This window comes from Carassius carassius, chromosome 35 (genome assembly GCF_963082965.1).
Source record: "Carassius carassius chromosome 35, fCarCar2.1, whole genome shotgun sequence".
In the NCBI taxonomy this organism is placed as follows: Eukaryota; Metazoa; Chordata; class Actinopteri; order Cypriniformes; family Cyprinidae; genus Carassius; species Carassius carassius.
Window position 1 is genome coordinate 21,202,201 of NC_081789.1, and position 16,970 is coordinate 21,219,170.

At 38.3% G+C, this 16,970-nt stretch overlaps 1 protein-coding gene across 5 annotated transcripts in view; it reads right to left on the bottom strand.

Moving 5' to 3' along the window:
- LOC132116215 (5'-AMP-activated protein kinase subunit gamma-2-like) overlaps positions 1 to 16,540 on the bottom strand; it is a 76,063-nt gene extending 59,523 nt beyond the window's left edge. The window contains exons 1-3 of one of the 5 annotated variants that reach the window (XR_009425606.1): positions 16,194 to 16,540; positions 4,946 to 5,014; positions 1,385 to 1,658 (exon numbers count right to left, since the gene is read on the bottom strand). Coding sequence is in view for 3 of the 5 variants with exons in the window: in XM_059524915.1 (XP_059380898.1) it covers positions 1,385 to 1,658; positions 4,946 to 5,014; positions 16,194 to 16,277 (427 nt within the window). In the remaining 2 variants the exon portion in view is untranslated. Of the gene's footprint in view, positions 1 to 1,384; positions 1,659 to 4,945; positions 5,015 to 5,325; positions 5,443 to 7,776; positions 7,879 to 16,193 lie in introns of those variants that run through there. The other 4 variants (XM_059524915.1, XM_059524916.1, XM_059524917.1 and 1 more) reach the window with 4 other exon arrangements.
- Positions 16,541 to 16,970: the final 430 nt, after the last annotated feature.

Genomic DNA, 16,970 nt, shown 5'->3' on the forward strand with positions numbered 1-16,970 from the left:
ATAGACCACTCTCCCTCTTCTTGTTCCTGATATATGAGACTCATGTGGATAACATATGTAACAGCTGAATTCATTATCAGGGTCTTATGCATTAAGAAACACCCACGCTTCCATTAAATCAGCACACAGCACAATTATCCGAATCACTGCACACCCCGGGCTGAGCTGGACCCAGACAACCTGTGAAAGGTTTCACTAAACGCTGACTCACTCCACACACTGATGTGATAATGGCATTCATAGCATCTCATCTCAGCAAAGCCAATTCATATTCTAAAGCTTGCTGATATTTTAGTGCATATTTTAGAGACTATGGTTGCTTGTATCTGGATACTGGTATAATATATAACATTAAACAGTGTTTTAGCCTGACTGAATGTTAGGTTCATACTCAAAATAAGTATAAGTTAAGTCATAGAATTAATATCACAAACAATCAAGACTACATTTACAGATGATCACTGACCCAGTACTAACCATAACTAATTGAAGAGCACTACACATAAAACATATTTTAGATTGAAAAACATACCTAAAATATTAATTGTTCACTTCCAGAGGGCTTGCATATCTCCTGCATATTTTTTAATAATTAAAATATTTTCCTAGTCAAATGATACAGTTGGTTAGGGTTTTTGCTTTAAAATTTTTTATTTTAAAAATTAAATTAAAATGTAAAAAATTGGGCAAATTGACACATTTACCATTCAAAAGTTTGGGGTCAAACTTTTTGAAAGAAGTCTCTCATGCTCACCAAGGCTGCATTTATTTGAACAAAAACACAGAAATTTTATGAAATATTATTACAATTTAAATTAGCCGATTTCTACTTTAGTATATTTTAAAATGAAATTTATTTCTGTGATGGCAAAGCTGAATTTTCAGAATCATTACGTAAGTCTTCAATGTCACATGATCATTGATAAATCATTCTTATGTGCTGATTTGGTTCTCAAATTTTTTATTATTATTATTAATGTTAAAAACGGTTACTTAATATTTTTTTCTGCATTTTTTGATTAATAGAAAGTTTAAAAGAACAGCATTCATTTGGAATAAAAATATTTTGTAACAATGTAAAAATCTCTACCACCACTTTTGATCAATGTAATGCACCCATGCTTAATAAAGTATCTTTTCTTTCTTTCTTTCTTTCTTTCTTTTTTACTGATTGATTTTTGAATGGTAGTGTACTTTTAGTAGTTTCGATAAATAATCTTGGTATAAGGATTTTTAAATTCTACTGTAAAAGTCAGTTATCAAAAGTATTTCCAAAAGAGGAAGGGAGATGTGATTTGTCATGATGACCCATTGAAATGTTGAGTTTCGGATTGTAAAGCATCCTGGCAGCTGTTTAAGAGATTGACGATACAATGTCTCTTACCTTTCCTGGCCCGAGAGAAGAGTTTGATGCTGACAGGAGACGTGGAGGGATTTGTGGAGTCTTTGGAGGACGAGCGAAAGATTCCGGTGAAGCTGCGGCGACGTGAAGACTTGGGCGACGAGTCGTGGGTGGAGGAGTAGGGGAAGATGGGTTTGGGAGATCCAGGGCTGTTTCGGAATCGGGCCGGAGCGGACATGGGGCTAGAGGGCCGACTAAACGGCCCCCGGCTGAAGAAGGTTTTGCTCGGGCTGGCTGAACGGCAGCTAAGCTCCCCCTGAAGAGAAAATACAATCACATACAATACTATATTATATTATATTATATGCACAATATAATGAATGAAACATTGCACTTTTGAGTATATATCGAGAGAAATACTGATCCTTGAGAGCAGCAATGTCAGAAATGTATACAATTTATGCATACAAAATCATCAACGATTGGCATTCTCTTACAGACGAAGCATATTTTCTGTTACATTATGCTGACCATTGACAGCATGTTTGAAGGACACGGACAGACAGACACTGAGATACTGAATGAAGAGACGTCATAACATTCAGATAATTCAGGAAGTCCTTGATGTTTCCACCGCTCAGTCACATGGGAATTTCACACGGCAAAACAGCCAGACAAAGCCACCGAAAACTGTTTAGAAAGCCAAAAGAACAGATGGCCTCGTTTTGTCAAGAGGCTTTTGTTAAACCAGAGAGGCTCACACAGTGGCATAAATACCTCACTGTATACCTAAAAACACTACATAACTATCCCATCTATCTCGCTCACTTGCTCTCAGAATACAACAAAGTGGGATTTATGACTGAAGTTAAAGGGATAGCTCACTCCTTGTTTGCTCCAAACCCAGACATTTCATAATCTTTAAGTTTAACTTAATGTTTGTTTTTGTGAAAAGTGGGGACACCCCATAGGCGTAATGGTTTTTGTACTGTACAAACTGTATATTCTATGGCCCTTCACCAAACCTACACCTAACCCTAGCCCTCACAGGAAACTTTGTGCATTTTTACTTTCTCAGAAAAACTCATTCTGTATGGTTTATAAACGTTTTGAAAAATGGGGACATGGGTTATGTCCTCATAAGTCACCCTCTCCTTGTAATACCTGTGTCATACCCATGTCATTATACAGAGTTGTGTCCTGATATGTCACAAAAACACAACCACACTCACTCACACACACACACACACACACACACAATGTCCTACGAGTTTAGAAAGACATGACAGTTTTTTTATCTCTATCCCTTCACAAAAAAAAGAAAAGACTAAGATGAAAGAAAACCTTTCTTCTGTACACTAAACAAAAGAAGCAATGCCATATTTGTTTTTTTATTCTGAGTCCCTCAGTTGCCATGGAAACATCTGACTGTTTCTGTGTTGTAGAGCTGATGGAAAAAAAGTCTACACTGACACTGAGTTTTCACCGTCCTGCACCTCTGATCATGAGATAAGCGAAACATACTGATGCAGCAATTTACAACCTTTCAATTCACACTACCCTTATTTTGGTTCTGATCCAGAATCTAAGCCATTCATCTGGCAAGCATGCATTTCATTTGCACACATGTTCATTCACACCGGAGGTTCTGCATTGACCTTGTCAATGGTTAATAAAACATCTCTTCAACAAGGAGATATATAAGCTAAAATCCTGAGCCCTAGCAAGATTAGATTACATCTGGTCATAAGATGTATACTCCAAAACCTCCTAAAGCATCAAAAGAGCCCTTCAGATTCAGTGACTTTCCTTCACCTTCCACAGAAACACCACCCTGACAGCTATCAGGTGATTTATCTGCTCTCTACCCTTGCCTTGCTGGCCTCTATGAGTGATTCGTTGTCAGATATGATGATTTCCCAGAATTCCTCGGGAATGTTTACAAAGGTAACAACTGAAGAGCAGATCCTGAGCTTCTAACATGAGTTAAGCTCAATGACTACAATAACAGTGGCACTGAAAGGTATTTGGAAACATAAGCTATATTCAATTTCTGAAAGCATGTCTGTCAGACTTTTTTAAGGAATTAATACTTTTATTAAACAAAAAGCATTAAAATTGACAGTTAGACATTTATGTTACATGTCTATTTAAAATACATGCTGTTCTTTTGAACTTTCTATTCACCAAAGAATCCTGGACAAAATTTTTTTTTTTTATAACAGTTTCCCAAAAAATATTAAGCTGCACAGCTGTGGTTAATTGTGCATCAAATGAGAGGTCAGTACAGGCAAAAAGTACCATGGTAGACATAATTACAAATCAGGACTCATATCCCATGAGAGTGACAGCAGAGATTGAGGGCAGTTTTCAGACCGGAGCTTTCAGATTGCCGAGACAAATGGAATGAATCTGCATTTTACACTGCTATTCAAATTTTAACAACCATTTGTATTTGAATGACTTTGAAATTTCTACTGATTTTATATCAGTTTCACACTCCACTTTCCTTGAATCAATGCATCCAGCAAACAGAGAACGTTCTTGGAATTTGATTCAAGTTTATGAACAAACAAAAGTTGTTCTAGTAACATCTATAGAATGTTCGTTCAAAGTGTGCTGTCACTCAAAGTTTTGAACATAGACTTTATAGTGCATGTTCCAAACTTACATTTTTATAATTCATGAATGAAAATATTTTGTAACATGATTTTGATATACATGGTAATGCAATGTCTGATTTTAAAATGGGTTTTAAAGGATGATTTTTGAGATTTTAAGTTTTCAGATAAATAATTTCTGATGATATCTAAAATGTGATCCAGAAAAGGGCAACGAAGGAGTCTTTTTTTTTTTAAACAAAGGTCAAAACTCCTGTTATAATTTCGATTTTTGAGGGTGCACTCTTGTCATAAATTAATCTATTACTTTTCCTACATAGTTTTTAACAAAAAACATTGGTAAAATATATATTTGGGAGTCTTTGACCTTTCCAACGATATATAGTTTGTGAAGATTAGATTAGATTTAATTGTAAAATAGTGAAGTAAATGTAGGCGTCCCGTATGGTTAATAACGTTCTCAAAACAGCGGCACAAAAACATTTATACACCATTCTTCATGTTTGCTGAAAAGTTTTAGTTTAACATTTTTGAAGAGTTATTACTTGTTTCAGAATGCTCAGATGTAACGTTCCCATAATGTCCACATAACATAACATTTTTAAAACATAAATAGTTTGAACATTCAGAGAACATTTCAAAATAACTGTCATAACGTAATGGGATTGTTAGCTTTTAATCATAACTAAAGTTGAACTAAATGTGTAGTTTTTAGGGGTGGAATATATATCACAGGGCCAGTGATGACTAAGGAAATTGCATAATACAAACAAACCAGCTAAATGTGTGATATACACATTCTTTGGAAGAATATCAACATTTTTTAATGACTTTAGATTCATTACAACATGACATAATATTGGAGAACACAAAAACCAATTATTTGTTAGTCACTCAGAACACACTCTAATGCTTTTTTTCACAACCAACTAAAACTGTTTTTACTTTTGGCACAGCCTTGTGTGTGTTTGGGTTGTGTTACCTTGCACACGCCGTCCTTGGCATTTTCTGCATCTCCTTCTAGGAACGGCATGGCGAAGGAGCTCAAGTCCTGCGGAGAACACACAAACACATTGATTGAGCTCATTAAAAATCACTTTCATGACTGGGGCATCTCTCATTTACTCCAGAAAAATACCATAATGAACAATTCACATATCTACTGAGGCTTTCTTCTAAATGGATCAGAGGTTAAGCTCTATACCAAAATCACAAGGCATTATACAAATAACAGGCACAGAGGAAAAAGTATAAACGGTATGGACAGTTAAACAGAAGCACATCACATAAGACACTTGGTGGGTGATCCGTCTAACCTGTACTGCGCAGCCAGTTATACAAGAACAATTTGGAAGAACTCACAAGCAGATCCAAAACGTCTCCACTGTTCTCCTTCTCAAAAAGCCACAGACTTTTATCAACATCAGTCACTGCAGCTTTGTCTCTACTTCTTACAGACAACACATCATCACCGCCATGAAATGACAACTAAAAACATTGACACCGCGTCTGTCATTTAAACCGGTTTTTAAAGTAACATGATCTCATGTGACCGCCCAGCAATTTTTTCCTGGTCTGTGCAAATGCATGTAAAACCTGCAATGTACAGATTTAATCAGTGTTAACTTCACAACAGACTTTCACTGCTGGACATCGGACGATAATTTTCCAAGAATCTACAATGGGATCTCATTAAAAATTTGTTCTATTTTACCAGACCAGCTTTAAGAAAAAGGCTCAAAACAAGCACGATGGATTGCATGGGGGTTGAAATGAGATAAACGTGGTCAGTTTATGAAAATTGTACAACCATTATCCCTTCTGAACACAATATATTCTAAAAACATTTTACTAACATTCTCATTAAGTTATGAAAAAGTTATATGCTTTCTGAACTGAACTTGATATGAACATTCGAAAAATGCATAAGGTACTGTATGTTCAATTTTTGCATTTTGCAAACATTATGGGAATATTACTTTCTCTGAACCATTTGAAACCATTAGTAAGTGGTAGCATTTAAAAAAAAATCATTAGACTAAAAGTTTTTGAACACTTGATTCTGAAATTCTTAACGCAATTAAATTTTTAAACGTTAAAAAATAAATACAAGCTCTCATTCTTTCAATCGCATTTACACACTGTCTCCAAAACTTTCGTCTGTCATTAAAAATTCGGATTAGGTTCAGTTTTATGCATCCTTAGCAAGCATTTTGATAGGACAAACAAAACACATACAATAATTCTGGACTCAAATGTTTTAGTAACATGATTAGATAACTTTGAGCGAACATTCACTTAATGTTTATTAAATAACATTTGTTCATAATTTTGAGAGGACCTTCCCAGAACATTCTGAGCACGATAGCTGGGATAATTCTGGAACAACATTAAAAACATTTTCACAGCTAAATGAAGAAACTAAGCACAGTACAGCAGCTTGCAAACTTACACACAGATTCTTCGATTCTTCATCCATTTTGCTTCTGTTTGCTAGGACCTTGCACCTACAAAGACTAGTAACTAAACTCAGCAACCTAAATCACACTAAAATGCTCAGAATCTGAAAATGTGATGCAGTGACATTTCAAACAACAGCACAAACCACAGAGTCACTGAAGTGCATTAACTTTATCCTCATTACACAATCCGCTATTGTAGCTACACAGAGGACGTGATTGTTTAGCAGTCACTCCATATAGCCTATTTGAGATGCATTAGTGTGATCTGTACCATGCAGTTTAAAAACTCTTTGCTGGCCTGACCTGTTACCCACTTTACAGAGAATTACTGTAACCGGTGACACATTAAAAAGCACCAATTGTAGTGACATTTTTCGAATGCACTTTTCTTAATGAAATCAATACTAATATAAGCATTGGTGGTCGAAACCAAAGAGTAGATTTTAATAGTAGGTTCAATGGATTTGGACAAAATAGTATAGATTTTAAATATTGTAAATAACCAATCTGTGCATCCCTGTTAGTATGCTAATTACAATAAACTTGCTTCTAGAAATCAGTTAATAAAACTGTATTAAAAAACAACTGTATGAGTCACTAAATTTATTAAATGCTGAATTATCAGTTTTATCCAGATTTGTTACTATATTCAGTGCTTTTCACTAGTATACAGTAAAACACTCTGAATATAGTAACAAATCTGAACAAAAGTGATAATTATGAAGCATTTAATTAATTTAATAAGTGAATCATATAATTTATGTCAACGTCAGCCAATGATACTGTACCTAGAACCTGCTTTTATTCCTATATTCAATGTATTTGTTATTCCTTCATTACAACCATCCATTACGGCCCGACTCATGTTACTCCTCAACATGCAAATCTTCTCGTCTCACAACGGGTCAGTCATATCCATGGTAACAGGATTGACTTTCAAAGCCTGAGACAGCTGTTCCACTCCCAACAGATAGAAACGTGAGAAAAAGCCAAGAAGAATTAAACCCATGAGTTAGAATTCAAATCAACGTCCTTGAAAATGTTTCACAAGATTTGTTTGGAACATGAGAATCAACAAGTACAAGTACTAAAACTGCTTGATTTTCTCAGCAAGTTGTCAATCGCCACATGCCATTCATCGTACCTCATCTCCCAATGTACAAACCGATCAATAATAAAAACACAGATCCGAGTCAGTTTCCTTATCTAGAAAAGAAGGACCACAGCCAAAGTAGAAAAGCCATCTGTCCTGTAGACGGGGAGCTCAAGGCACCCCGCCTCCATATTTTTGGAGCCCAAAACCCAATTACAAACCCATATTTGCAGGCTAGAGATCAGTACAAAACATTACCTCTGTAAACAAGCACTGGAGAGCGATCAAATAAAAAAACACCCCCTCAGATTCACAGAGTTACAGCTGTAGCATTCATGCATCGAGGTACGAGCATTCGGAAATCCCATTAGACGAATGCAAGTTTTGCTCAAAGGAGCAAGGACAGTCATAACTCACTGACATGATACAGCACCTCCCTTCAGGAACATGGAGGTCTGTGGGGCAGGTCTGGGGATTCGTGTGTTTATACCTAAAGAAACTTAAATACAGGAAGGTAACAAGCTGACTTGCAGCTCTGTCTGTTTGTGTATGGATAAACAGAGAAAAATACAGGACAGATAATGACTGAGGGAGAGATTCAGCCTTGCAGGGGTCGGCAAAGCATTTCAAAACGTAATAAAAAATTACATCAGGCATGTCCAAGGCAATCATTCAGCATCTCACTGTTGCCATGAGTCACAAAAGACACAATGTAACAGCATATATGAATCATAGACATAAAATGCAAGCGCTTGTGATGCTGACGTTTAAACTGACAGCAGTTTGTGCACAGATTGAAGTACAATATTTGAGACTTAACTTTTCCAGAAAAAAACCTTCTGAAGTCAAGATCAGCAAACTCTGGGGCCCTGCAAAGGTCAAAGTGCACAGCAAAGGATCATAATTCAACCACGTGGTCTCCAAAACGTGGGAACCGTTGTGAAAATGTGGTAGACCTACACTATTTAGCATGAAAGAGCACTGATATAAATAACATATTTAAAAAAAAATAAACTGAATGTTTTCAGATGCTTAATTTATATTATTTAGAATTACATAAAAAAGTGTTAGTTTAAATGTATTAGATTCAATTAGTGCTTTCTGACCCACTTGAAAAGAACTTAAGTACATATTTATATGTAATTTCATACTTCTACTGTCCTTGAAATATGATTGAAATGAACTGTTGAATACAGTGACAAGCATTTGTGGTACACTGTAAAAAGATTACTGTGATTTTAACCCTGTGAAAATGCCACAGTACAAACCTGTTAAATCGTTAACAGTAATTTCCTATAATTTTCAAATTTTCTTTGAATTTTATGCCGTTTTTTTTTTACCGTAAATTTTATGTAGATATTACATTTAAAAAATGTACAGTGTAAATAAAAATACACTTTTAAAAAATTAAATAACAATTTATAATGTATTAACTTACTTTAAAGTACTACAAAGGATTTAGTACTTTTTATTTAATTCAACATTACTAAAAAGTGTAGTTTTTAAACATACTAAAGTGTTAAATAGTGTACTCTATTTAAAAACATTTGAGTGGTCTTTTATTTCATTAATAATATATTACTGCAATCAGTAAATATACTTTAAGGTTTAATAAGTGCACATTCAATATAATGCACACTTCTTTTTAACAAGCATGTATAGTCCATCATTGCAAGAATCTCAGTTTACCACACTGAAAGTGTCACAAACAAATTAAACTTCAAAAAGCACTCAGAAAGATATATTTGTGTCTATTTTTGTATTAATTCAAAATATAGGGAAATCACTGAACCTATTGCTTATGTACACAAAAGTGCATGCGGGTTCATCCGGGTTGATTACATGCAAAAGTATGTGTGTACATAGTAACAATGCTGGCTTTCTGACCTTTACCTTCTGAATCATTTTTTTTACCAACATTTTAAGAGCAGTAAATGTGGTTTTATACTCTAATAGTTTACTGATTTAAACTTGAATGTCCAAAAATGTTAGTTAATTCTGGACATTTAGTGACCAGAAGTCCCAACCCTGATTTTCATATTAATCCTTGATACAAGATTCATAAAACATTACAACCTAAATTATGTTCACGAATGCATATTATAAAGAGCTTTATTAACATCTGGACATTTTTTTCAAAGTGTTCATCTCCATGGCTCAAGATTGTTTACCATCATGCATATTTCACATAAACCTGTTAAAATGTCAGGAAACTGGCAAAAATGCCACAGTTTAACAAATAATGCTTGCATGTCCGTTGCAGAGGCTGTATTCCCTACTGATAAATATTGTTTATATATTCATAGGATTACTCAGTAATGACACTGATCGTATAATGACAGTAAACAGCTAATTAGCAGGTGATTACTCAGTGGCTTCAGCACTGGAAGAAACAGAGACTTACAATTTCCTTATAGCTTGAGCTGACTGAACCAAAACACTGCTACTGTAAAGGGATTACTTTTTAATATATACTTACTTTTTAGTACTTTATTAGCAAAATGATAAACTAGAAACCTGACATTGTGTAAAATGTATCATCTGTCACTCTCACTATATATCTGTGTCTATACAGGATCAGTACTAAGCATCATTAGTTCATTAAAAGCATTTGTGTTTCTCTAAACATTCATTTAGGAAAACCACACATTAACTGACTGTCATCTGTGGTTCTTTAAGACATTAGAGAGGATGACTGACTCCATGTTTAACTCAGTCAGGTGTGGCCAGTTGAAATAAGGTCCACACCTGGTCAAAACCTTCATTGCTATAATGTGAGGAGGAGGTTGATTTGAATATGATGATGCTGATTAGGATTAGCAAGTGCTAACATTAATTCTCCCCAAAACCAGGAAGCTTTATACATTTAGCTAATATACATATGCGGCTAATATTTTAGAGACCATGCTGTATGTGATAATAATAATAATACAAAATATGAATAAAATACTGCCAAAATAAAATGTTATGCTTATTTAGCCATATTTACTATAAACCAAAAAAATACAATTATATACCAAGATGTCATGACAAATGGTTTTAAATAAGCACATATTATTCAAAGACAAATACAATACTGTCAAGCCTGTTTTGTTTCATGTTCATGTTTTCATGTCTTTTATTTTGTATTTTAATCGTGGTTCCTGTATAGTCATGTGATTCCCTTGATCCTCATAATAATAATATAATAATAAATTTTATTTAAAGGCGTCTTTCTCGGCACTCAAGGACACCGTACAGGAATACATAAAACATTATAAGTCAAAAAAAAAAAGGCAGTAGAACAATTGACATCAAATGGAATAGGCAGTTTTAAACAGATGTGTTTTGTTTCAATTTACCAGCCCCCCCCCCCCCCCCCCCCCTGAAAATATATATTCCAGACTTTTCAAGGGCCCTCTCTTCCTTTGGGGCCCTGGTAATCAGTACTGGTTTTACCCCCAGTCCGACGCCCCTGGTAATGAATTTCAGTGACAGGGAGCAGAGCAGCTGAATGCAGAGGGGACACACAGGTGTATGGAGGAAGAGGATCTGAGGGAACGGGAGGGAGTGGGAACCTGGAGGAGATCAGACAAATATGGCGGGGCAAGATTGTGTATGGCCTTGAGTGTAAACAGAAGGATTCTGAATTGGATGCGAAACTGGACCGGGAGCCAGTGGAGCTGTTGGAGGACAGGAGTGATGTGTTGAATGGAGGGGGTTCGAGTTATGATGCGGGCAGCTGAGATTTGGACCAGTTGAAGTTTATGGAGAGATTTTTATGGAGAGAATCCAGACGAGAAGTGACTAGACTGTGGACAAGGATGGCAGCAGTGTGGGGGGTAAGGGAGGGGCGGAGGCGATTGATGTTTCGTAGGTGGAAGTCGGCAGACCGGGTAATGGTATTAATGTGGGATTGAAATGATAGTGTGCCGTCAAGGATGACACCCAGACCCTTAACCTGGGGGGAAGGAGTTATCAAAAGTGAGAGAAAAACTATCGTTTTTGGATAGAGTGGATTTCGTGCCAATGAGGAGAACCTCGGTTTTATTACTGTTTAATTTGAGGAAGTTTTGGGTGAACCAGGTTGTGACGAGTGGGGCGGGGCCGAGGGATATGGGAACACGAGCGAGGCCGGTGGAGTGATTGGGAAATCAGCGACACCTGCGACCCACCACCGGTCTCGAGTCCCACAGAGGAGATGGAAGGATATAAAACTGGAGCGACGACAGTGAAGGCAAGAGAGGACCAGACCTGGGCTTTATTTTATGTTTTGGTTTTATTTGGTGCGCATCAGTCGTCCGTGAGGGGCTGATGCGCTGTTTTGTGTTTATTTTGATCATTAAAGTTTTCCGTTGATTGTCCGCCGGTTCCCGCCTCCTTCTTCCCGATGATTACGAAGCTTTTATTATTACAGTGGTGCCGAAACCCGGGAGCAGGAGGGATGCGCTGCTGAAGATCCCTCGCCGCTGTGGTGAATCCGCGGTGCCATCGAGCAGGCGAGGAGTGTGCCGCCATGGACGCTCGAGGCGGTGGGCTGGAGTGAGTTGCCGGGGACGGGCGAGCTCGCTGCCGGCCGCCCGCGATGTGGAGGGGCGACTGCCGTCCGTGAGGGAGCGGAGGAGTTGGCGCCGTTCGCCAGAGAGCCGGAGCCTGCTGCCGTCTGCCTGAACGGGGAGGAGCAGGGAATGGCGGACTCCTGCCGGCTGCCCAAAACCGGAGGAGCCGTCGCCGTCCACCGGGCAGCGGAGGAGTGTCGTGCCGTCCGCCGAGGGCCGTCCAGTGCCACCGCCAGGCACCGCGGAGGAGATCACCCAGTTGGTGGAGGGCCGAGCAGCAGTGCGTCTGGGAACCGGAATTTTTTTTTTTTTTTTTCTCTCTACCCTCTCTCGTCTCTGTCGCTCCTCCTTCCATCTCCTTTTCTCTTGCCTCGTCTGTCCTACCCCCAGATTCCCGCAGGTCCCCGTGAGCGGGGGGGGGGGGAGTAGAGCGCAGTCTCGAGGGTACCCCCCCCGGCCTGCGAGGGGCGATGGGGGTATGTGACGAGTGGGGCAGCGCCGAGGGTTGTGGGAACATGAGCGAGGCCGGTGGAGTGATTGGGAAGTCTCGAGTCCCACAGAGGAGATGGAAGGATATAAAACTGGAGCGACGACAGTGAAGGACGAGAGAGGACCAGGCCTGGGCTTTATTTTATGTTTTGGTTTTTATTTGTGCGCATCAGTCGTCCGCGAGGGGCTGATGCGCTGTTTTGTGTTTATTTTGATCATTAAAGTTTTCCGTTGATTGTCCGCCGGTTCCCGCCTCCTTCTTCCCGATGATTACGAAGCTTTTATTATTACACAAGTTTTTATTTCAGAGATGCAATAAGAGAAGTGGGTGGGAGAGTGGACGAGGGTTTAGTGGAGAGGTAGAGCTGGGTGTCTTCAGCATAACAGTGGAAGTGAATGTTAAATTTGCAGAAGATATTGCCGAGTGGAAGAAGGTAAATGATGAAAAGTAGGGGACAGAGCCCTGGGGCACACCTATAGTGACGGAGGAGGGAATGGATTTAAAAGACTTTAGCATGTATTCCTGGTAGAGCTAAGATCGGGCCCAACAAATCAAGCCTGACCCTACCCGAGCCCGAGCACGTTGTGTCCAAGCCCGGCCCGGCCCGACACGTTCACTGTAATGATGAGCCCGAGCCCGATTTAAACCCGACCATTTTTATTATTTGGGCCGTTATAACCAGGGGCGGCGCCAGATTTTTTTTTTTTTTTTTTTTTACCGCAGGTGCTGCTGTGCTAGATCATTTATGCTACGGGGAAGCTGCGTAGTTGTATATATATACATATATATATATATATATATATATATGCGCATTTAATGTCCAGGACAAGGCCAACACATATGTTGGTCACTCCCCACGACTAGTTTAAAATGTTTCCATACCTCCGATTTTCCTCCAAACTTGCTCAAAGTTAATTCTCCTGTTTTAATTTTTTTCTTTACTTCTTCAAGCTCCATGTTGCACTTATTCTACTGAATAGTACAGCACGCACAGCAGGTGTGATGCGTCACGCATGCGAGACTGCGAGTGGACGAGACGCTGCGCATGACACGTGACGTGCTTTATCAACCCCGAGGACGGTGGCGGGAAATATCGGGCCGGGCCGGGCCGGGCCGGGTCGGGTCGAGCCCGAGCTCGGGCTCGGGCAGAGAATCTAAGCTCTAATTCCTGGGCTGTGTTCAGCCCTGACAAAACGGTGCAAAATGTGTGTGTTTTTTTTTTTTTATGGAAACCGTGGAGCGTTGAACACTTCTTTTTGAAGAATTTTCAGAGCCTGATGAAATGTATAAATTGAATAAATATGTGCTTAAAACGGCAAAATACACTTGATGTTACAGTCACTGCCATTGCCATTCAGAATAAAAGAGAAAATCCCAATCGAGTGAAGGGATTTATGGAAACTGTGGTTCCTAATTATTGTGATTCAACATTTGCCTGGCATTTCAGGATGAAAAGACAACCATTTCAGATGAAGGATAATCCACTTTTTACCTCCGAGACCTGTTATGATCTATATGACCTTATTATTTTTATTGTATTAGGCTTATCATTACTTATCAATTTACCATTATATAGAGGAGTATAGAAACGTTCATGAAATTTTTATAAAATATAACTTGTTTATATTTAAAAATATAGCAAAATATATAAATAAATATATTATTTTTATGTTATATTAATCAGTGTCTAACGCACACCTTGCTAAGGAAAGGATATGGACCAGAAGACATTGCATTTACTAAATGATATTTAGACAGACGTAAAGAAGTTACAGATCTATACTTGTGCTCTTATTATTTCAGTTATTTTGCTTTTAATGTAAATAAACATGTGCAAACAATATACTTGCTCTTGTGAATTTATTTTGATGTTAATTACATTGTGTGAGCTGTCTCTTTAACACCGCATGGTTTATATACATGTGCTGATTGGGCTGACATTTTTGACACACCCACCAAACGAGAAACTCTGTTGCACATGTTTCCAGGAAACATGTTGTTCAAACCCATAGACAGTAAAAGAAATGGACACAGCAACCCCATTGGAATCAACGGAGATAAGTGAAGTCAATTAGAAGCACTCATTTCCTGAGGGCCGAGCGTACTGCGCAAACTCAAACTGAGCTTGATGACGTAGATGTTACGTGAGCAACCTGTCTGACAATTGTAAGTCTTCTAATCGCTGTGCCAAGAGAAATCTGAATCACCCACCGAATTTTGCAGACGTTGTTGAATAATTTTTTCCCCGTTGCTTTTATGGACTCTCTATGGGCTTCTCCCTTGACTTTATGTCTCCATGTCTCCCCGATAGCCTCATAGACATTAAAAGATTGCCTGCGAGCTTCTCCTCCTGTCCATATGGTAATATCTCTACTGTAATATCTCTACTCTAAAGGTTATGACGCAATCGTTAGCCTATTTTTACAAAAACTGCTTCTACGGGGCCACAACATATAAGATACAAGGTAATGGGGCCTTTTATACATTTTCGTGTATCTTTAGAAATGATGAATGGACAAATGGAGTCTTTAAACACCTCAGATGTAAATTTATTTGCTGTCAAAGTGACGCCAAAATGAATGGAAGTCAATGGAAAAGCTAACAGCAGGTGGGGGTCCGCTAGCCAATGGCGGCGCCCAGGGATGCTTCAATAAAATATGAAACCCTGCACCCCTGTTCAAACTGGAAACCGTAGCAAAATGTTTCACACCAGTTTGAGTTTGAACTTGCCCCAGCCTAGTGTGTATGTGTCATATTCTGATTGGTTTTCCTAATCATGTGTCTTGTTCCTCATTGGTTGGATTGTGTCATGTGACCTCATTGTTTGGTATTTATAGCCAATCAGACTATGGGGATGATTAAGAGGCCATGATGGTCAGAGGCCAATGGGCGAATTTGTCCAGGATTCTGGGGTTACACCCCTACTATTTTTTGAAGGACAACCTCCTGGGACCACAGAGAGTCAGGACCTAAGTTGTAATGTCTCATCCGAAAGACGGTGCTTTTTGTCAGTATAGAGTCCCCATCACTACACTGGGGTGTTAGGACCCACACGGATCACAGGGAGAGCACCCTGCTGGCATCACTAACACCTCTTCCAGCAGCAACCTATAGTTTTCCCAGGAGGTCGCCCATCCAGGTCCTGACCAGCTCAACCCTGCTTAGCTGCAGTGACCAGTTTTGGTGATATGGCTGCAGCCACACATGCCAGTGGTCAACAATCAAAAGTTTGTTAATCAAAGTTGTCCTAAGACAAGATAGCATTTTGGTTTAAGTTTTTAGGATAACTTTGATAAAAGGTATTGATCCACTTCAAATGTTGACTACTGTATACCTGGTCTATCATGGACTTATGAAGGTAAATATCTGGGACTGTAGCAATAATGATAATAATAATAATAATAATAATAATAATAATAAAAACCTTAATTTAATAAATATAAATAAATGTAAATACAGTTTTGCAGGATCTCATAATATTACATTTTTGCAAACGTCTTTAAATACGAATTCAGTAAACAATTCGGTAAAATTCAGCAAACAAAGGCTATACCTATAAGATTTTGATCATGTTCTAGTCCATGTCGACAACTTCTGGCTTTGAATCTGTGGGAGAAGAACATCAGTATCGTCAGATATGAACTTACAGGCATGTTTATCCGAAGCGATCTCCTTTTTCTTGAATTTTTCTTCTCATCTTTCTTCTTAGGATCCATTGCAGTGCTGCCCATTTCCCAAAAATAATGTGTCGCTCTTTGGCAAAAGCTTATTTAGCGCTGGCCACGAGAACAATATCCATTGCTCCTTTATGAGAGCAACAGAATTATATTTTTAAGTGGTATTAAAATATATATATTTATATTTATTTTTATTTTATCAGGCTGCCGTACAAAATAATATTGGATTCATTACTGTTGGTGCCTAAAAAAAAAAAACTTTCGCCCGAAAAGAAAAGGTGAAGAGGATGATATGCTCTCCAGTTCTCTGTGTAGAAGCTTTAGTGCGCGTGTGTATCTAGCTTGGCAAAACCCGCGCCGCATCCTCCTGTCAATCAAATGACGGTGCGTCCAGGGGACTGGGCTAGGATTAATATATTCAGTTACTACGGTTACAAGGGCGGAGGGGTAATATATATATATATATATATATATATATATGAAACCCTTATTTAAACAACAAATGTTTGGTTGAATATTAACACCTATAAATACATTTCACATTATGGTGTGATTTGTTTTCTTTGAAGTATGCCCAAAGTCAGAACCCTCCCTGATCTTTTCATTAAACTCTTATCTCTTAATGACAGGCAGGTGGGCAGAATTCAGACACATTAGGAACAGTGCTGCTGTCACATGCTGCCATCTAGCGATGATAACTATGCTGTGAGATGAAATAATTATCCCACATAGGAAATATTGCTTTTC